The 21,920-nt window shown below is 50.1% G+C and overlaps 1 protein-coding gene across 3 annotated transcripts; it reads right to left on the bottom strand.

Annotated features, from left to right (window-relative positions):
* Nucleotides 1–1,094: 1,094 nt before the first annotated feature.
* On the bottom strand, nt 1,095–12,419 carry DNAL4 (dynein axonemal light chain 4). 3 transcript variants are annotated; one of them, XM_039877640.1, is made up of 6 exons: nt 12,304–12,419; nt 7,276–7,377; nt 5,216–5,416; nt 3,524–3,607; nt 2,162–2,260; nt 1,095–2,061 (listed from the first exon to the last, which is right to left on the bottom strand). In XM_039877640.1, exons 3-6 carry the CDS (start codon nt 5,282–5,284, stop codon nt 1,879–1,881), a joined length of 435 nt encoding a protein of 144 aa, XP_039733574.1. In that variant the 5' UTR covers nt 5,285–5,416; nt 7,276–7,377; nt 12,304–12,419; the 3' UTR covers nt 1,095–1,878. The 3 variants fall into 3 exon arrangements, with proteins under 3 accessions (XP_039733574.1, XP_039733573.1, XP_039733575.1); XM_039877639.1 differs by lacking the exon at nt 7,276–7,377 and having other exon boundaries at nt 12,304–12,406; XM_039877641.1 differs by lacking the exon at nt 7,276–7,377 and having other exon boundaries at nt 1,095–2,260; nt 12,304–12,406.
* Nucleotides 12,420–21,920: the final 9,501 nt, after the last annotated feature.

Here is a 21,920-nt window from a genome sequence, read left to right as displayed (position 1 = left end):
CCCAGAGGGCCAGGACCCCATCCGCAGTTAGATCCCGCAGTCACCTGACCAGAGGGTCAGCATGGGGCGGTGACCTCGACCTCCTGTTCTCATCTGCCCTGCTGCACTCAGCTCAGGGCCTGCATGCAGCAGCAACTTGATGAGCACTTGTCAAGGTCACGAGTGAACCCACAGCACTCCTCTCCCTGCTCGGCCACGCTGGTCTTTGTCCCGGCAGGCGTCAGCAGTCTGACACAACATGGCCCAGCAGCTCTGGTGACGGATCTCATTACAATTGGACATTCGGCCTCACGAGGACATGACTGGGCCAAGTGCCAGGACGCCCAGGTTCAGTGTCCTGGGCGGGCCATCTGAGGAGGGCCCCATGGGCGTGAGGAAGGTGGGCTGGGAGGACAGGTGGCCCAGCTCGTCCCACGTCCAGCATTTTCAGGTCTGAGACTGGGATTCAGAGGCCAGCACCTAAGCTGAAGGTCCCGTCATGCAGCCCCCTCATCCTCAAGTCACTTCTGCCTCTGCATTTACTCCCACGTGCCCTGGCGTGGAGCGCCCCCTCCCATGGTAAATCACTCTCTCCCCTCAAGAGTTGACTTTCAGGCCTCAGTCTACCAGAGGCCCTAATTTACTCCCCAGGCTGGGCATGGAGGCCCTCAGCCCTCCACCCTCCTCCGTCCTCCCAGAACGCCCTGTCCTGGCCTCTGCAACGTCAGCTCCCACGTCTGGTGCCTGTCTGCAACCGTGAGCTCCCGGAGGGCAGGGTCTGTGGCTTTTTCATCTTGGCATCCACACTCCAGGGGTCTGGCCCTCAACAGCTGCTGAATAAACATCTCCGAACTGGACTAAATTATGTGGCGCTGAAAACGTCTTTATAGCAGTTCAATCTGGCCACCAAGGGTGTCTCAGTCAGTGTCCACGTGGCCCCATCCGACTGCACTCAGCCCACGCTCAGGACATAATGAGGAGGGGTAGGGGACGGGGACAGGATGTGAGTGCGCTGTGCCTGTCTGGCCAGGCGCCCCTCGGGGCTCCCAGGACCCACCACAGCCTGAGGATCCTGGTCACGTCTTCCCCCAACCTCAAGAGGCTACAGATCGAAGTCAGTTTTTGGCCACTTTAATTGTAAAAACCAAGACATTTATATAAATACGACCGCTATGTAAAATAGGATTCGCCCTTCTACTAAAACCCTTCTCCCCACACTCAAAAAAGAATATAGAAAACCCAGCAGAGATAAGCAGCACAAATCGGCACGCGGTCCCTGATGAGAAGTGACTGGCAGGCCAGGCTTCCCTGCTCAAACAGGCCTCACAGGCCTCACGGTGAGCGCACCCCTGGCCCAGGAGGCTCACCGGGGGCTCAGCAACGCCTCGACTAACTGCTCCACAGCCGCCCCTGACCCTCAGCCACCGGGTTACCAACTGCGCAGGTGCGGGCAGTGGAAAAGGTTCACTCAGTCTCGGGGCTGGGGAGGGAGGAGGGGCTGGGGTGGCTTGGCCCTCAGGCCGAAGCTGGGGCTATGAGCTGTTGGTCCAATCAGATGCAGTGATAATTCAGCCTGGGGTCAGGTTGGGGTCAGGTTGGGGACGTGGCTTCTGGGGTCGCCACTTCTCCAGAGGACAAGGAGAGATGAGTCAGTGCCCCCGAAGAGGAGGGGCTCCTTCTTGGGGCCATTTGCACATGGCCAGAAAAGACCAGGATAGCGGACACCTGTCAGCAGTGCAGGGCGGAAGGGCAGGGGGCTCCTGGGATGCGAGGGGAGGCCAGACCCCGAGAGAGAGGTGAGGCTGGCACATGCCTGGAAGTTCCGCCTCCCCACCCTCTTTCTACCCTGTCACACCTCTCTGCCTTTCTCTGCATGGAGACCGCTGCCCGCTGCCCCTTTCACACCCTGGGACTCAGAGTGAGATGTGGGAGCCTGCGGGTAGAGATGTCAACAGATTCACACACTGGGCATGGCTCAGGACACTGGTACACAGGACAGAAGACAGACGCCAGGCTCTCCTTCAAAAAACCAGGACCTGCCTGGGGCTGCTCCCCATGCCAGATGAATGGCAGGAAAAGGCCCTGGAGGGGACGGGGGCAGGGGTGGGGGACAGTGTCAGGAGCACTTCCAGACACACACAGCCAGGGTCCCCCCGAAGTACAGGTAGAGGAGGTTCTTCACCTCATGTGTGATCTCAAACCCGAAGCCTTCGCCGATCACCACGTGCCAGGAGGAGCCGAACTTCTTGTCCATCGTCTCTTTGATCATCTTGGCGGCACTCTGGAACACAGAGGGCGCTCACTGCAGGGGGCCGTCGCAGGAGAGGGTGGCGTGAGTCCGCTCCCGCCGTGGGAAGCGGGCGTCCTGGCAGGAGGAGGCCTGCTGCCTTGTCACCGTTGCTCTGCACACAGAACCCTCAGGAAGGGTTTCCATGCAGGCCTCCTCCTGCCGGCGCCGACTGCACGGGGACAGAGCCCCAGGCGTTATCTCACCAGAAAGACACTGGCTAAGGTGGCGGAGCAGGCATCGGATGTGGAGACAGGGCCCTCGGTCTGAGTTCTGGCTCTGCCGCTTAGTGCCCGTTTCCGGTGTGGGTACCACCGGCTGTTCTCGGCCCTAAGTGAAGTCACATCTCCGAGAGCACCCGCAGACTATACAGGGTTATCATTGTCACTGTCGGGGTATCTTCGGGGAATGAAAAGGCTTTTTCCCTAACAGGTTCGGTGGGCTCCCAGAAGAGAGGCTGGACTGCTTCTCAGTTGTGGCAACGATCCCCATTCCTTCCTGTGCTCGCTCTTTCAAGAAGCTTCTTTCAAGAGATCTAGGCCGGGGTAGAGGCCCAAGTGTTTGTGCTCCCACTGTGGACCGGCAGCACCCACCACTGTGCCGGGTGCCATGGGAGCATTTCGCATCATCTCAGGATGTGCACCCTCACTGCCCGTTACGGACTAGAGATGAGAAATGGCTTATCCAAGGTTAAAGAGCAAGGAACGGCTGGAATGGGATTTGAACTTGGGCATCACTGGCCCAAAGCCCAGCCTCTCACTGGCCAGGCTCCACCTCCCCACTGGCTGTCATGACATCGACTTGTTTCTCGCTCACTGCCAGACTGATGAATGACATTCCATGTCGACGCCTGAGGGCCATATCGCCAGCCCCTAGAGCAGTGCCTGGCAGAGATGGTGTTTAACATCTTTTCTGAGTGGATGAATAGAGACATGAATGAAAGCCTGGGTGGGCCTCTGTTCTCTGCTGGGATGGAGCCAAGGGGAGGCTGGCCTATTCAGCAGCCCACCTGAGACGGGGAGCAGGGGAGTCACAGAGACCCCTCTGGCTTTTCTCCTGCTCAGCTGGGTGTGAACATCAGATCAGTGCCCGCAGACAGGACCAGGCTTTTCTCTCCCCCAGGCTGCGAATGCTTCCGAGGAAGACACTAGCCCGGTCCCAGCAGGATTCTCTGGAGCTGGCTGTGGGGACTGGGGTACCTGTTCACCTACAGGGGTCACCAGAGGCCCAGGGGGCCACCTGTACTGATGGCAATACCTCGTTGTTGTTGGAGAATTTCTCACAGGCCGTGACACATAGCTCCATGGTCTCCACTCGCATCTCTTCTGGCATGTCCGAGTGCTAGAGACAGGGCAGGGGTGACAAAGAGAGAGGCTTAGCCTGTGACCTGGCCTCTGGGCTGGCCTCTCTGTCCCAAAGCATGGACACCAGGTAGCTGCCCTGGCACAGGCCTGGGCAGAGCCCAGAGAGGTGACCCATCTCCTGACTCGGGCATGCAGCTGGGGCGGCGGGGCACGGATCAAGCTGAGCCGCGTGGGCGCTGACGCTCAGGCCCCTCTGCAAAGGCGAGAGGCTTCCTCAGCACCATGTCACAGCCAACAGACACGGGAAGAAGGCCGGCCCAGGCAGGAGAGGAAGCGGCTATGGAAATGGTTTACAGGCGGCCTCAGAACAGAGCTCGATCACACTCCAGAAACCTGAAGAGACGGCTCGGCCCCTCCTGAGGGCACTTGATTTCCTTCCTGCCTCTCTGGCTGCTTCTTCTCAGTCCACTTTGCTGGGTCCCCTCCCACTCCCAGAGGCTGGAAGGCCCTGGGCTTGCCTCTCCCCTTTCTTCTCTGGCTATCTGCTCTCTTGGGGATCCCAGCCCGTTCCGTGGGCTTATTCATGTTATATATGGGGAGGGGGCCCCACAATTTCATCCCCAGCTCTAACCTCTTTTTTGGAGCTCCGGACTCCTACATTCAACTGCCTACTTGACAGCCTCACTCAGATGTCTAAGAGATAACTCCTGATTTTCCCCACAAACCTACTCTCCCTCCATCTTCCCCTCTCTTGGGAATTGACACCGTTTTCTCTCCCGTGTTCGGAAAACAGCAAACCCTAGGAGTCAGCCCAGTGTGTCGATGAGTTGTCGCCTTTGCCTTCACGATTAGGCCCTGATCTGACCGCGTCTCGGCGTCTCCCCTCTGTGACCTGGATCCGACCACCCTCGTCTCTCTGCAGTAGCATCCTCACTGGTCTCCCCGCTTCTGCTCTGGTGCCCTACAGTCCACTCTCCTCACAGCTAGAGTGATATTTTAAAAACAGATTACATTACTTCTCTGCTTAAAATCCTCCACTGGACCCCTCTGAACTCAGGATAGAACCCGCATTTCTTACTATGTTTCTCGCCGCGGCCCGCCAGGCCTGCGAGGTCTGGCCCCGTGGTCACTGACCCTCACGTCCTGCCACCCCCTCAGCAACCCATTCCTGCCATACTGTCTTCTTTCTGTTCCTCCAAAGAGCCAAGCTCATTCTCACCCTGGACTTTCTGTGTTTGCTGTTTCCCCTGTCTAGAATATTCTTCCCAGACCTTCGCGAGGCTTGCTCCCTAACTTCATTCAGGTCTCTGATCAGAGAAACCTTTCCAGAAGCTCTATGTTTCTTTATAGACTTATTACCTGAAACTATGTTGTTCAAACCCTTCTTTCACGTGGGCCAGGCCTCTGTCTCGTTCACTACTATATCCATAGTACCTAGAACAGCGCCCAGTGGCTAAATAGATACTTGTTGAATGAACGCATGAATGAATGAGGGAATCACTGTTGATGCCTAGATCTCTAGATCTGAGCCAGTGAAGTCCTTCTGAACTTCCTCCCATGTTCGCTCTGCAGAGGACAAGCTGCTCCGTCTCTCGCCGAGGCTGTGCGGGCTCTGCGGTTGCCCTGCCTCCTCCCCGGGGCTTACCCTGACCAGAGGGAAGGTCTGCAGTCGTTTATAATCAGCCTCATCTTTCTTCCCTTCTGCTTCTCCCATGATCCTTCTGCTGGAGGAGCGAGTGGGACTTTCAGGTGGTGCTGGGACCGGCGACTAAGATACACCCCGGAGATTCAGGAAGCGGGCCCTGCCAGCTTGCGGGGAGCAGCAAATGTCTTTCCGCAAGGGGTGCTGTTGAAAACAGGAAAAACCAGGAAAAAAGAGTTGGCTTTAAAACCACACATCACAAATTAGAAATGTCTCAGTAACAATTTGACACCTCCCCGTTTTAACTCCTCCGCATCCTTTTCCAAATGGCCAGCAAGTCTGCAGACGGGAGGATGAGTCAACATGAGATGCTGGGACCTGGTTAAGAACACACTGTCATTATCAAGACAAACACTGACGGCGGGCCAGGCCGAGGATGGAGCCGTGAGCTAGCAACGAACAAACAAGCCTCCCTGCAGGCCCACTACCTACACGGTCCCTATTTCTCAGCAGACGTGATCACACAGTTAAATGTCAGGTCACGATCCACAACCCTGGGTTTATGGCACAAGCGTCTGCTTCCGCAGGCCCCTGATCTTCAGGAGGCATGGGAGGAGCGAGGCACTGTGTCCTCCTTGACACAGCAGGCTCCCCGCTTTTCCACCCCGCACCCCCTCGGGCCGCCCTGTCCCATCTGGCTGGTCCAGCAGTTGGAGGCCTAGGCGTTAGAGCTGGTTCTACTGCTCGCCACAGTATGGCGTCGGGCCTCAGACTCCTCACTGGCAATGCAAGGGTAGTCACATTTATCCCACAGGGATGTTATGAAAATCAAATGGGACAATACATGTAAGCAAAGGTCACAGTGCCAGGCACGTGGATGGCACTCAAAACGCTGTCTGTCCCTCCCTCTGGCTCCTGGGGGAATCAAATGACTGAATGCATGTGGATGTGACTGGAAAGTTATAATGCCTAATACACATGCAGAGATTTCTTTTTCTTTCCAAATCTAGTTATCTAGAAATCTAATAACAGATGGGGCTTTTCCTAAAGAGATAAGCCTGGATCCTAAGTGACTGGGAGTGTGGCTGGAAATTCTGGCGTTTCTCTTTATCCTATAATTCAATTTATCCTATAATTCAAAAGACTTTTTTATCTTAGAAGTACTAATATAAATGAACACGAACCACCGCGTTGTTAAATTCTTTTTAACAATCCATATTGGACAAATGCAAATAATGTTATTCTAGCATTTCTCACATATCCAAATAAAGTTTTCATGGCTTAGCCACCAAACCCCGAAGATGCCTAGCATAGGAACTCATGGGTAGGTAGGAGATGACAGGTGATATTTAGTAGGTTTCCTGTGTGCGAGCCACTGCTGTTTTAGGTGCTTCACGTGCATTTACTCAGCTCACTGCTGCAAAAACCCTGAGTTAGGTCCTGTACCAACAGAGGCACGAAGCTGTAGCGTGGCTGGCCTGCAGTCACTCAGCTAGTGAGCGCCAGGGCTGGGGTCTGATCTGGGCACAGTCTCTGGTGGGCCCTCTTAACCTCTCCTCGTGAGGCCTCCTCACAGCACTGACACACAGTAGGCACACACAGAAGTGGCCTCGGGTGTGTGACTAGTGTGGCTCATGTTTTTCCAGCAGTGAGATAAATGTTTAACCTTCCTTCTCAGTGTCTATTGCTCTAATGCTAACTTGGCCCTTGTTTGGCCAAGCGTTGAGCGTGCTGTGTGCCTTTTCCCGCTGTGCCTTCATTTGATCCCCACTCTCCGATGCCTCAGAGGCCCTCAGCGCCACCCATTTGGTCTGCTCCCTCGAGCGAGGCTGGAAGCCTGGCACCGACTCCGCCATCCCACGACACTGGTATTTTCTGATTTCTCGGTGGACAGATGGCTCCTCTTATCGCATCAGTTCTGGGCGTCTGTACCATTCGAGATATTAGTTTTTGTTTATCGCTACGTGTAAGGTGGCAAATTGCCAAGCACAGTCTCATTGTACTTTCTGCTCATGTTTCTCACTTCACAAAATCCGGTGAATCGCTCTGTCTTGCCTTGTTACCGTGTGGCTCCTCTCCAATTCCATCCTGTCCTCCTTGCTTTAGTACAGGCCACTTATCGACTTCTCCTCCACATGGCCAAGGTGTGACAGGTGGTGGCGATGCTGATGATCAAAGGATAAGGGCTTTAAGGTTCAGACAACAATGTGAAATGCTGAAGCAGCTGCTTAGGCATCTTCCACCTAAATACTTCAGTTTGATTCAATTTGCCCTCGGGCTAACAAGTGCCAGCATGGAGGGGGCAGGAAGGGGATTCAGAGGCAATCGTGCACGCGCCCGCCCTGGGGAAGGTCAGGGTCTCCGGCGGCTGCTTGGACTCCGCTTCGGCATATGCGATCCTGATGAAACAAGACTTCAGTGGCATTACCAAAGCCTGCTCTTCAAGAACAAAGGGGGCAAAACCACTGGGCCAGTTTGGGGGAGAAGGGGCAACACTGGGTGGAGTAGAGAAGGTGCGGGACCAGGAGGTGGAGTATTTGGGCTTAAATACCAGTTCCGTAACTGAAATGACTTCTTCCCTCTTCGTTGTTTTGCAGCCTTGGGCAAGTATAGTTCCTCCTCTAGGAAACAGAATAATCCCCTCAGCCTCGGAAAGCTGGTGCAAGGACCCGGATATGCACGTGAGCGAGCATTCTGAAAATTTAAAGCTCTCTTCACTAGAATCATCACACTGCTTCTTCCCACAGCTGTGTCATCAGCCCGGTCTCTGTCGACATGATTCAATCACGTTTATGAAGGACCATGATAGCAAATAGCTTTTCCTAACCACGACAGGTATTTTTGAGGTCTCGAAAGGCATGAGACTTCCAGAATAAAAAAAGGAACAGTTATAGACGATGCTTCCAAATACAGAAATGTAGGAGAATTTTTTTATGATGCTGTGTCACTAGAGTCCAGCTAGTCATTCAGCCTGATTAAAAACCCCGCTGCAAGAACGCTCCTGAAAATAGCAGGACTAGAGGTTTTAATAACCTTATCAATCTTCCATGCAAATGAGGGTGTACGTGACAGCTCCGGGCCAGAAAGAAGTCACGTCAGGCAGGACTAATAGAAAGTCCTTTAATACTGTAAGTGAGCCCATGGCCAGGGCACTTGAATCCCCTGGGAACCACAGCTTGACCCTCCCAGGGCCCGCCCTGGTGCACAAGGCCAGAGGCAGCCTTGCTCTCTCTCCTGCTCATTACTCTCCTCCTCACCCAGGGGCCCTCTGCGAGCGGACACAGCCTTGCCCGTCTGCTCCTCGGAACAGGAGACGCAGACAGGGCTCTTTGTATCATCGCCTCGTTAGTCGGCGTCTCCTGTCTCACTGTCCCTTGTTCTTTTGAGGCACTGCCCTCGGTCACCATTTATTATACGGCTTCTGAGCATTTGGGAAGAAACCTTAAGAGGGTTAGGAAATGTGGGACGGATGGTGAAAAGTGAGTGGATTCTGGGAAATAAGGCCCTAAGGGTTGCCAGTCCCCCAGCCACTCAAGGCCTGGTACACTCTTGGCCCACAGACCACGGCTCCCAACCCTTCACCACCACCAGGCAGCGGAGGGACAGGGCACACACTCGGAGCAGGGCGACTGAACTTATACCTAGGTCTCTCGGACAAGTGTTTACCTCTGTAAGCCTCAGTTTTCTGATTGGGAACCTGGGAGTAAGAACAGACCCTCACAGTAAATGTAAGCTCTGCTACCGGTGCAGTAAGATGGGGACTCCAACATCCTTCGTACACCAGCCACCTAAACAGCTGAACACTCAGCCAAACAGACTGATACATACACAGTTCCCGCCCTGTGCAAACCACCGAACTCTGACTGGAGGAGGAGAGAGTCAGAGGAAAGTCTGCAAAACAGTTTGGCCCGGGGTTGGGCGCACTGTGTGGTCGCACTATGCTTTCACATTCACCACCTTTGGCGCAGGCCCAAGGGTTCACAGCCAGCAATGACAGAGCCAGGATCTATTCTTCTGATTCTGCCTTTTGTGCTTTCTCTCCTGTCACAAGCAAGTAGGAGATGAGACAGAAACACAAATCACTTCGATCTCAGCAGCCGCCAGTCCAGTCGCCTGACCAGGCACGCCCCCTACGTCCAGCCATGTCAAGGACACACACTTGGGCTCTCGGTCACCCTCCAGCCTTTCCCCGACATTTCCACCCTCTGCCTTCTGGCGAACAAAGAGCGATGCTGGCTGGTAAGGGAGGAGCAAGGAACCTCGGGGCTTGGGGGCATTCACCCAAGATGTAGGTGGTGAGGTCAGGAAACAACAGTTGGAAGATCTGGATTTCACAGATCAGTTCAAAATGGGGGAAGCAAACAGGGTTAACACTGAAAAACTTTGCTAAGAGCATTAAAAAAATCATCCACTATAAAAGAAAGTTTTAATAGTAAGAAGGAAATGACTGCAGAATAAAAGACAGTCCTTCTCAAGAAAAGACAGTTACCTTAGATGCACAAAGGGTTTTGTTTTTTTTTAAAATCACTCCTATTTTTTTCACATTTTACTGAGGTTCAGTGAAAACTTCTGATGTGTCTTAGACTGTGTGGAAGGAAGAAAAGAAAGGAGCAAGGGAGCAAAAGAGACAGAGATAGAGAGAGACCAAGACATTTTCTTGATGTATTAGCTCTACACGAGAACAGCTGCCTACCACAGAGAGTGGGTTACGCAGTCCCCCACCCGCTCTTTCCCACTCAAGAGAACAGATTTGAACATGAGGCTAAGAATGACATTAGCACAGAAAGAAACTGGAATTAGCATTGACTTATTTTTTAAAGTATTCACAGTTGCTCATTACTGTTGACATCTCACAACCAGTCATGACTTAGCAGGGTGTCACGGGTCCGGACAATCACCTGGGCCCAAGGACTTTATTCTGCTGTAGATGCTGCAGTGCATGAAGTCCAGTGTCTGGCACATGGCAAAAGACCAACAAATATCTAAACTGTAATTAAATTATACTTCATTTGCCCCCTGGGAAAGGAGAGGACATATCGAATCCATTCAATATTTATTGAGTACTGACCTGAGCAAGGCAATGGGATGAGTGTTCTACATATGGGATCTCATTCACTACCACTGATCACGCTGTCAGACAGGCACTATTATCCCCACTTTTCTGATGATCACACACGCTGAGAAAAGGAAAGTGACTTTCCACCTGGCTAATAAATGGAGAAGCTAGGATTCGATCAGGTATGTCCGACTCCAAGCTTGTGCTTTTCCAACGACTCCACTATCACCAAGAGGCAGCCCTTGCTTTCAAGGGGCTTACAATCTAATATGACAGACCAACACATACACAAGGAACTATGGTTCATGACAGAAAGCAGTAAATGTCACAAGACAGAGGCAGAGAAGGAGGAAAGAGGAGAATTCTGGAGGGGGCGGGGAAGAGGACAATAAGAAAAGCTTAGTGACAGGGATGGCATTACGGTCAGGCCTTAAAAGGTGAGTAGGAATCTCGACAGATGGACAAGGTGAGGAGGACATTCTGAGCAGAGATGAACACACACGGTGATATCAACGCAGAGAGCTCAAAGCGTTTCCTGTTCAAGTCTGACAGTCCAATATGGCTGGGGGACAGAAGCTGGCAAAGAAGGGAGAAAGGCAGCTGGGAAAAAAATGGCGGCATTGGCTTGTGAAAGGGCCCTAATACCCAGGCTTAGGAAGTGTGGATATTTTTAGGGGTGAATGAGAAGCTCTTTCGAGGGCTCTAGGGGGTTGGTGACATGGTTGTGTTTTGGGGCAGTTATTCTGGTTAATATAATTGGTTTAAGAGGAGGACGGATGGGAGGTAGGGATACCAGTTAGGAAGCTACAGCAATGACCCAGGTGACAGGCATTAAAACTTGAACCAGGTGTTAGCTTCAGGAATGGAGAGGATGTGAGATCCTTGCAGAGGCAGAATCAAAGCAATATAACCATTTCCTGAGCAGGATGGGCATGGCAGAGAGACGGATGATACCCCAGGAGGATGGTGATGCCACTGAGAGAGAGAGAGAGAAAGTCAGGTAGAATAATAGATAGGTAGAGAGCAAACGGAGGTGTCTCATCAGGAGTAGGTAATCACTGAATCATGGATCATCGGGGTAGAAGGGAGCCATTGAGTCCAACCATCACATCAATATATCACTCTCTACCCCTATCCACACCCCGACGCATCCTTGACCATGGAGACCCAGAAGAAACATTAGAGCTGGAGATCTGGGCTTGAGGGTCAAGTGGAGAAATGACAGCTTACACTAAGGAAGTTGGTGACACTTCTGAGGGGAAACATGTGGGGAAGAGACGAAGGAAGGAAAGTAATAACTGCTGAACCTACACGGGACTGGCCTCTTTAAACTTCATATTATCAGAATTCTCCATGGAGATACTCTGTAGTATCCCGATTTTATATGTGCACAGCCTGGAGCCCCGGGAGACTAGGTAACTTGATAGCATCCTGCGACGGGGAATCAAAAGCAGGTCTGTCACGTCCTTTTCGCTGCACCGATTCCTCCAGTGGGAAGCACGGCCTCAGGGAGGCCTACAGTTGGGTCAATCACATCCTAGAACATCAGAGTCAAAGAGGCCTTAGAGATCATTCAATCCGACTTCTCTTTTACAGACGGGGAAACTGAGGCTCAAAGAGGGTAATGACCAGCTTGGGGCTCCAGCACGTCGCCTACTGTCCAAGTCGAGTGGTCTGGGACAAAGCTCTGGCGACCAACGGGAGAGGGGGATTACTCCGCGAATGGTGGGAGAACCAAGGTGCTGGGGTGGGAGGAGCCGGGTCAGGGGGACCGCAAAGCTGGACCGGGCCTCGGCTGGGGAGGGGAAGAGAAGCGGTCTGCAGAGTCGCGACGAAGGATCTGTCATGACCAAGCTCATAAATCCCCAAAGTGGAGGGATGGGGGTTGGGAGGACCTGGGGTTGGGGACCCGAAGGGAGGAGACTGAGGTGGGGCCTCCGCGGTGGGCGAGGCCCCGCCTGTCTCGCGACGCTTCCCGGCCTCCCTTTGGGCCGGCGCTCCCCACCCGGCTGCCCGCCGCGCCCCGGGGCCTCACCTGCTCCCGCGGGGGCTGGAGCGGGGCCGCAGCAAGCTCACCCCCGTCTGGGTTGTCAAGGAGCAAAACAAGAGTGTCTTAGCAACAGCAAGGAAGTCCTGCCCCCTCGCCGGACGTTGACAAAAACTTCACTTCTTATTGGTGAATACAAGTGTCCTTCAATGTTGGAGGGCCCTACATCGTAGAGGTTTGTACAAAAGGGGCGTGGTTTAGAGGCGAAGGAGGCGGGGCTTCACTTATAGCCGTCTTAAGTGGGCCTGAGGAGCCGTGTACAAACAGTTCTCATTTTAGAGAGACAAACTGTGAAAAGCGGTATTACCTTGGGAGTTTATTTTAGTCATTTGAAATAACTAATGCAACTCGTTGATGTCATGACACTAAGATGCTATTTATTAGGCCCTCAAAAGCCTAGCAATAACTAGCATTTATGTAGGGCTTTACAATGATATTTCGCCTGAGTCTCACAATTCTTTTAGGTGATAATATTCCTAACCCCACCTGAATTGAGGTTCAGAGAGGCTAAGTAACTTTAAGAATCAAGATCAAGCTCCTTGAGAATCAACCCAAGTGCTCTTGCCACTGGAGCGCACCCTCATATAGTTGCCATAGGAGACATTGTTTTAATTTAAAGACACCTTTTCTTCCCCCTTAGGGGGGGAAATTAATCTGAAAATATTAATACAACTAGGGAAAGGAGAAGAACCTGCAAATTCAATTATTTGTTGGTGGATCAAAGGGTCAGTGGGGGTATTCCATAATTTAAACATTTACTTTCTCATGATAAGTACCTGTGTGACACCCCACATCACATTCACTGGCACTTACTGGGAACTCAGCCCTGGCCAGGTACTGGTGATTCAGAGAGAATTAAGAGGAGGACTTTGGTCCCAGAGGAGGCACAATCTAGTGAGGGAGGAGGGGCAGCTGTGTCAACAGAGAGATACAGAATAATTCATGCTACCTGTGCTCTGGTAGAGATGTGGACAAGGAGCATGGAGAACACAGTTCACTGAGGAAGTGATGGTGGCTCCACGAGTCCTGGATGGAGAGAGAAGGTGGAATAAGTGGGAAGTGATCGTGGGGATGAAATATAGAAGGAAGTAGGGACCACAAAAGTCAAAAGGGTTTTAAACACCAGGTTTAGGGATTTGGGTGTCCCCTGGGGTGAGTTAAGAGTCGGGGAAGTAACTGCTGGAGGGTTTCAAGTCTGGCAGTAACATAGTCAGATTTGGGATAAAAAAAGATGACTTGGCTGGTGAAGATGGTGGACTAGACTTGGAGTGGGTAGACAAAAGGCAGACACAGTGGGCTTAGTTTTGAGACTTGGCAGCTTGAGGTGTGCTAGGCCCTTGCTGATTCCCATCTAGCCTCCCTGGTGCCTTCTGAGGGTCTGGAGAATGTCTGACTCAGCTTCCATATTTCCCCAAATCTCTTTGCCAACTTTCTCCAGGAGATGGAAGGTGGTTTTTGAGGGGGATGAAGCTCTTGCTTCCGCCTCTCATCGAAATTTCTCTAAAAGGGGTCCATATTTGCTATCTTCTCTTTCTCACCTCCCATTCGCTCTTCAGCCCACTGCAATCTGGCTTCCACTCCCACGACACCACCAAAATTTCCTCTTCCCTAGTTACCAGTGACCTCCTGAAGAGCGGAATTCAATAGACTTATTTAGTCTTTATCTTCCTGAACTCATCCTCTCCGCTGGCATCTCTCTGCTGGCATAAGCCTGTCAACCACACCTATCTTCGTGAAATTCTCTACCCCAGAGACAGTGACTGCAGAACTCTTTACGATGCAGATTTCAGGGTCCCACGGCATCAGAATGGTGAGGGGCAGGAACCCGTATTTTTTTCACAAGCACCCTGTGCGCACTCACGTTTGAGAATCGCTGCTCTGTCCTTACACTGGGAGCACCTCACTCTCCTGGATCTCCTCGAACCTCTCTTCCTTTAGGCTTTTTGGGCTCTTCTTTTGCTCTCTGTGCCCACTTTGGCCGTTTTTCTTCTCACCAATGGTCTCAAATTTCTTCCTACCTGAGGTCACCTTCTCATCAGCAAGAGTTCCCCTTGCTTACACTTCTTGGATATTTACTGGAATTGAGAGTTGGGTGTGTACTTTGGAAAAATTCCTCTGGTGATTCCAAATACTCTCCCAGGGAGTTATGCCCCCCCGTGCATATCTTGTTGAGAATTGTTGCCGTTGGTATTTAGGGATCTCATCCACTCCCATGGTTCCATTATCAATCTTCTAGAGTCTGATAGCTCTTGTATTTCTCTCATGAGCTCCAGACCTAAATATCCAACTGCTCTCTGGCCATCTCCTTTAGAATGTCCCACAAGCCTTTAAAACTCAATGTGTCCCAAACTGAATTAATCATCTCCCTCTAGCCTGCTCTCCCTGCATTCCCCATGTCAATAAATAGCAGCGCCACCCCCAGTTGCCTCCATCGGAAACCAGGGACTCTCATCCTTCACTTTCCCACCATCACCCACCTCCAGTCAATCACCAGCCTGCTGATTCTGACTCCTATGTCCTGATTATAGCCCCTTCTGACCGTGCTCGTGGCACTCCCCATGTGAATAGCACCATGATCCCATCTGTTTTATTGCAACTACTTTCTACTGGGACTCCCTGACTGTAGTCTTGCCCATCCTTCATACCACAGTCAATGTGATCCTTCTAAAACCCAAATTTCGCTACTACATTCCTCTCTTTAATAACTCCTTTCCTCCCTTCATGGTTCCCCATTATCTATCAGATGACATTCGATGCTGTCATCTGGTATTCAAGGCCCCCTTGGTGTGGCCCATGGGTGGCTTTGTCTCTTTGCTACTTCTTCCTCTGTGCTTTGTGCCAATTCTCATGGCTCTTCATATACTCCATGCTGCTTCTCACTTCCTTACCTTTGCTCATGCATCCTCTGCCCACATCCTCCCTCTGCCCTTCCCTCCTTTTGGCTATATAAGCCCATGCACTTTTGGTCAAAGCTTGTACCAATTGGGATTCCTTGCGACCAGAAGAGTCCTTTGTTCTCCCTCTCATCTGGGGCATGTTCTTGCCACCGCCCTCTCCACTGTTTTGTACTTAAGTTTAATTCTCTGCCTTCCCCTGTAAGCTCCTTGAGAGCAAGGACCTTGTCCTATTCATCTCTCCATCCCAAGATTCCACAGAGGATCTAGCAGAGAATAGGTGCTTAGTAAATGTTTCATGAACAAATGTATGAGTGAATGAATGAGGTGGATAGGGTCCTAACCTACTTCAGACTCAGCTCTTGTCAATCCCCAAGATTTGGTCTCCCGTAACTTAAAACAATATAAACTTATCATTATCTTACAGTTCTGGAGACAGAAGTGGTAAATGAGTCCCACTGTGCTGAAATCAAGGTGTTCCCAGGACCAAGTTGCTTCCTGAGGCTCTTGTAGGAGAGACTGTTGTCTTCCCTTTTCCGGCATGGCTCTGACACTGACTCTTCAATCTTCCTCTTCCACATCTAAGGACCCTTGTGGTTACCTTGGGTCTACGCAGATAATCCAAGTTACTCTTATCTCACAGTCATCTGATTAGCAACATTAGTTCTCTTTGCCATGTGACAATAAATTCCCGGGTTCTGCAGGGTCAGGATCTAGACATCTTTGGGGGGGCCATTATTCTGCCTACCGTAGTCAGCGTGGGTGAATTTTTCACATGTGGTTGAAAAGAATATCTATTTTGTAGTTGCTGTCTTAGGTTAAGTTTGTAAATCATTTTGTTCAAATTTTCTATATTCACACTGAAATTTTAGTCTGTGATTTTTAGAAGTTATTGAGAGAGATGTGTTACAACACTCCACTACGATTGTGGATTTATCAATTTTTCCTTTTGGTTCTGTCAGTTTTTACTTTATATATTATGAAGTTGTGTTAATACAGGCACACAAACTGATAACTGTTATATCTTCTTAAGAGATTAATTATCATCATGAAATGTCCTTTTTATCTCTGACAGTGCTTCTTGTCTTAAAGTCTACTTTGGAATAAGTGTAGCTACACCAGCTTTCTGCAAATTAGTGCTTGCATCGCATATAGTTTTCCATCCTTTAAATTTTACCTTTCTATATAATTATTTTTAAATCCAGTTGACAATGTTAATATTTTAATTGGAATATTTATCTTTTTATATTTAATGTAATTAAATTTAGGTTTAAATCAATCAACTTACTATTTTCTGTTTATCCTACCCTTTCTGTGCTCCCTCTTCTTCCTTATTTTTTTGGCCTTTTTTTGAATTAGTTTTATTATTCCCTTATTTTCTCCTATAGTAGCTTGTTGGTTACATAGTCTTTTACAATCCTTTCAGTGATTACCTTAGGAAAATACAATATTGATCCTAGACTTATTAAAGTTGAATGTAAAATTAATGCTTTTACTACTACCAGGACCATGCCAGGACCTTAGAAAATTTTAACTGCATTTAACCTCTTCCACCTTTTTATTCCGTTGTTGTCGTGAATTTTAAACTTCACAATTGTTATTATTTTTTTCAATCAATATTAAGTTATATGTATCCCCATATTAACCCTTTCTGTTGTTCTTCGTTTGGAATTTCCATGGTTCCTTTCAGGACCATTTTCCCTCTTCCTAAAGAATTCCCTTCAGTCTGTTCTTTAGAGAAGCTATGTTGGTGACGAAAACCATTGGTGATGGATATTGTTTTTTTCTTTGTCAAAATTATCCTTATTTCATCTTCATCTTTGAGGAGTTTTCAATGAATATAGAATTCTCCAGTGTTAGTCATTTCCTTTTAGCACTCTGAAGATGTTATTTTATTACCTTCCTTCTTCCATTCCTTCTACTGAGAAGTTAACTTGTCATTGCTTCCTGGAAAGTAATACATCTTTTTTTCTTTGGGACTTTGAGATTTTTTTTCTTTGTCTTTAATTTACAGCTGTTTCACTATCAAAGGCCTAGTAGTGTGTGTGTGTGTGTGTGTGTGTGTGTGTGTGTGCTGCCACAGCAGGTGTGTTTTCATTTCTCATATTCGAAGTTACCTGAGATTTTTGAATATGTGACTTAATGTCTTCCAATGGTTTTTGGAAAATTCTCAGACATTTTCTTTCTTTTTTTTCAGACATTGTTTCTGCCCTATTTGTTCTCTCTACTTCTTCTGGGGATCCTTACATATTAGACCTTTTCATTATGTCCCATATTAATCTTATGGTTTTTTTCCCTGCACTTTCTGTTCTTTTCCCTCATTCTTTATTCTGGATCATTTCTTCTGGTCTGTCTAACAGAGTTCGTAAATTCCTTCTTCAGCTGTGTCTAATCTTCTGTTAAACCTATTTATGGAAACCACAAGTTCAGTTAATGTATTTTTCAGTTCTGGAATTTTCATTTGATGGTTTTCCTAGTCTACAGTTCTCTGTTGAAATTCTGTTTGTTATCTAAATTCTGGAATATATTAACCATAATTATTTTCAAGTCTGTGTCTTATAACTCCCCTATATGGATCTCCAAGGGAGATCTTTTTAAAATTAGATTTTTAATTTTGAGATAATTATGGATTCATGTTCAGTGGTAAGAAATAACACAGAGCAATCTTATGTGCCCTTTATCCAGTTACCCCCAATGGTAACATCTTGCAAGACTATAGTACAACATTAATATAATAAGATGATTGTGGTGCCGGCTAAAGTTTGAGAACCACTGAGGGAGAGGGAAAGCCCGGAGAAGGTGTGTTTTGGGAGACAAGAGAAGAGAATCTTTCAAGGAGGGAGGTTAACTATGTGTCAAATGCAGCTGGGAGCTCAGCCCACATGAGGACAGAGGCCTGGCCATGAGGTTTCATGAGTTTCGTAACATAAAGGTCATTGTTGGCCTTGACAAGAGTGATCTCAGTGGAGTGGTGGGGACAGCAGCCGTGTGGGAACTGGCCAAGGAGTGAACGCGAGGGAGGAAGTAGCAACGAAGTCTATAGGCCCGGTGTGCAGTAAAGGGTTAACTCCATGTGCTTGGGGTACTCAAACCCTGCACGTTCTGAAGAAAGGACTGAGACTTGACCAGTGCCTGGTAAATAAGCTCTGAGCCCCTGGAATATCCTTCCTGATGAGAGTGTCTTTGTATACCTTGGGCCACGTCAGAGAGTTTATGCTAACACAGTGATATAGAGAAAATGCCTATTTTTATTTGCCTAGGGCCCTGGGTCATGCTGTATCAGTTCTGCCTCTGATGGGAACTGAGAAATTAAGGTCACTCATGCAGGTGTAAAATGCCCGTGTGACTGAACTCCAGTACAAACCCTGGAGACCAAGGCTCAGGCGAGCTTCCCTGGCTGACAGTGTTCTGTATATGTCGCACATCCTTGCTGGGAGAGTGAAGCACTGTCCGCACGGGGGAGAAACAGCTGGCAGCTCGCTCCTGCTCCTAGTGTCTCCTGGAGTATCTCCTGGACTCTGCACTATGTGCTTTTCCTTTGCTTCTTTCAATCTGTATCTTTTCAATGTAACAAACTGTAACTAGGAGTATAACAGCTCTGAGTCCTTCTAGTGAATCATCAGTCTCTGAGAGTGGTCTTGGGGATTCCCACAAACCTGCTTTCTCAAGAAGTCTTGCAGTGAAAGGAGCAAAGGAGTGGACGATAGCTGGAGGAGGATGTTGGCTCAGGGTGGGAGATTTTGACTGAGGAAATACAAAGGCAAATTTGCATGCCTGTTGGAACGATAAAGGGGTCAAGAAGATGCTAGTGATTCAGGAGGGACGATCTTGAGAAGATGAGGGGTATGGTGGGGCCTCTGACAGAAGCAGGGACAGTTCACTCCAAGTTTCAGGAGGGAGACCAGAGAATGTGGAGACAGTGCAGGTTTACAGACAGACTTGGTGATGAGGTCGTAACCACTTTGTTTCCTCAGCGGACTATGAAGTATGGTCACACTGGAAGGCAGAGATGGGGTAGAAGTCTGTAAGAGGTTTGAGGAGAGAGAGGGTCTGATTTTTAGCTATTTTGGAGAGTAAGCCCTCACGTACGGAAAGTGGGCTCAGATCACAAGGCAGAGAGAAAAGTGTCCCCTGGAGATCTCCGGCCATGAATTCAAAATGAGAGTCCACACACGTCACATGTGCTTTTCTGCATCGGCGTTCAGCTGTGCAGGTGCTGGCAGGAAGCAGGTGGATGGACAGTGGGATAGTGGGATAGTGCCAGCTGAGGGGGACGGAGGGAGGGTGTTTGTAGTAAATCAGTGCTAGAGAGGATAAACAAGGTGAAGCTGCCTGCAGCTTAATTTTGCTCAGTGGTAAGTAATTAAACAATATTTTAAAACAAATCTGGATTCAACCTGGAGTAAAATGAAGAAAGCACATGGGTTTTTCAGGCGACTCAGTAGACTTCAAATAGGGTTTTCTTGTGTTAAGCGCTACTTCCACCGAGAGCCCCTGGTCCTCGTGGGGTGAATTCACTCTTGCTGGAAGGTGGAAAGTTTTGGACACATCTGAGAAGGCTTGTCCTGCTGGTGTGACCCCTCGATCCGACTGGACCCCTGGCATTTCACAGGGACCATCTGAAGACAAGGTCCAACTAAGAGCAGTGACACTATTGATGGAACAGACAGGCAGAGGTCGTGTGGACAGGGAGGGCTGGGGACTAAATCAAGGCCTCCTAAGGATGGGTGGGGCACTGGATGAGTGGGTGGGGGACTGTCAAGAGTCCGGTCTAGAGGCCAAGCGAGTCAGAGGTGTCCAGGTAGACCATGGGGAGGGGACAGGTTGAAATATACCAGGCCCCTTTCTCTCCCCTCCCCCATCTCCCCAGGACTCCAAGGGAGGCACCGTTCCGGGGGTTCAGGCGAGTGACTTAGGACGATTGGATCTCAGGGAACAAGTCAGGGACCTGGTTCCCAGAACTGGGGCACGAGGTGGAGATGAGGTGTTAGGAATGAGGCCAAAGCTCAGTTATCAGAACTGGGACACTTTCCACATGGGACTTATGTTCTTTATTTACATCCTTCCTGCAAAGATCCTGGGAAATGGGGTGCGTCTGCATCCGGGGCCTGGCAGAGCCTGTCAGGTTGGAGGGATAGGAAGGGTTCACTGAAGCTTTGGGGCACCAAGGCGGCACCTCCTCTGGCTTTGCCTACTGCCCTGCACCACGCAGCCTCCTCCTCCCTGCCTGGCACCTCCCGGGGTACCCCAAGTCTTGCAAGGAGATCCTCAGAGTAAACATCATGTTTATTTTGGACATTCAAGTTTACAAAAACAAAAAGTAACAAAATCCATGACATATCACTGTACCTTACACACACACACAGGTCATCTACACACACACACACACACACACACACACATTGCTGCACACACACACACTGCATCTCATGTCACGTTATGTACAAAATCAGGCCAGGAGGAGGGAAGGCAGAGTCGCCAGTAGGGTGTACCCATTTCACAGTGTCCAACTGCCCGACATGCTCACTCACTGCTCAGCCTGGGCCCACGTGAGCCCCATCTCCACCCAGCAGGATCAGAGGTCAGGGGTCATGGAGGAGGTGGGGTTTGGGCCTGCAGGCGACCGGGACAAAGAGGGTGCAGAAATGATCCCATCTCTTGGAGGGGGGCCCTGGTTCGGGCCACTGGTTCAGGGAAACAGAAAAGAAGGGACCCAGTTCTGGAGAAGGCGGGGCCACTGCATCGTGGAGAGAGCACTGGACACAGAGTCAGAAAGCTGGGAGCGGGTCTCCTGGTGACCCGGCCAGGTGGTTCCGTGGGCCCTGGCATCCTCTCTGTATAATGAGGGCTCTGACCCCCGCTACGAGCCCTTCTGTATAAATCTGTGGTCCGGGGTCATGCACCATTGTGGCAAGGTGATCTGTCCCGTTGGGAGGTTGACTGGGGGCAAAACATGTCACAAAGGTGGGGAATCGGCAGAGAAGAGCTGTGAAGCACCCGCACAGGGCTTGGCCCAAAGCAGGAGTCTAAGAAATATGTCCTTCCCTCCCCTGCCTGGGGCTCTTGGGACACAGTCCACCTTCTGTTTCAGCCCTTCTGGAAACTCCAGCCAGTAGAGAAGGGCTGAAGCAGTGGGTGCACTGCAGAGGGAAGCTTTCCCTGACGAGACTGAGACCCCTCCCACAGCCTTGCCCAAGGGGACCCTTCGCCTGGGGATGGCCCATCTCATGCCTCCTGTTCTGTGGGTGGTGAATGGGGTCAGACACATTCCTTCAGCCCCAAACGTTAGGACCGAAGATGCCCAAATCCCACTCCACAACGTGGGGGTGACTGTCCCCTTGGGCTGAGGGGTGGGCCCTCAATGTAATCTTCCTCGGTTTGAACTCTGGGCTCCATCACTTGATGGCTGATTGACACGGGGCAGGTTACTTAACCTCTCTGTGCCCTAGTTTCTTTATGTATATGTACGATGGGGCTAAGAATAGTCCTAGCTTATAACTGTGTTGCAAAGATAAACAAGATGACGTCATGAGGTGCTCAGCACAGTGCCTGACACTTAAAAAGGTTGTAACGAACACAGGCTCCAGCGTCACTATCAGACAAGAGCAGCTCGGGGACACAATCGAGCACCGTTTCTAGATCCTCCTCCGTGTCTTCTTGGCTGTGCCTGGGAGCAGCTGAAGATCAAAGCTGGCGTCCGAACGGCAGGCA

The sequence above is a fragment of the Pteropus medius genome, unplaced genomic scaffold (genome assembly GCF_902729225.1).
Source record: "Pteropus medius unplaced genomic scaffold, Ma_sr-lr_union100, whole genome shotgun sequence".
Lineage (NCBI taxonomy): Eukaryota > Metazoa > Chordata > Mammalia > Chiroptera > Pteropodidae > Pteropus > Pteropus medius.
Note: the sequence above shows the minus strand (reverse complement) of the source record. Positions and strands in the feature narration are given on the sequence as shown.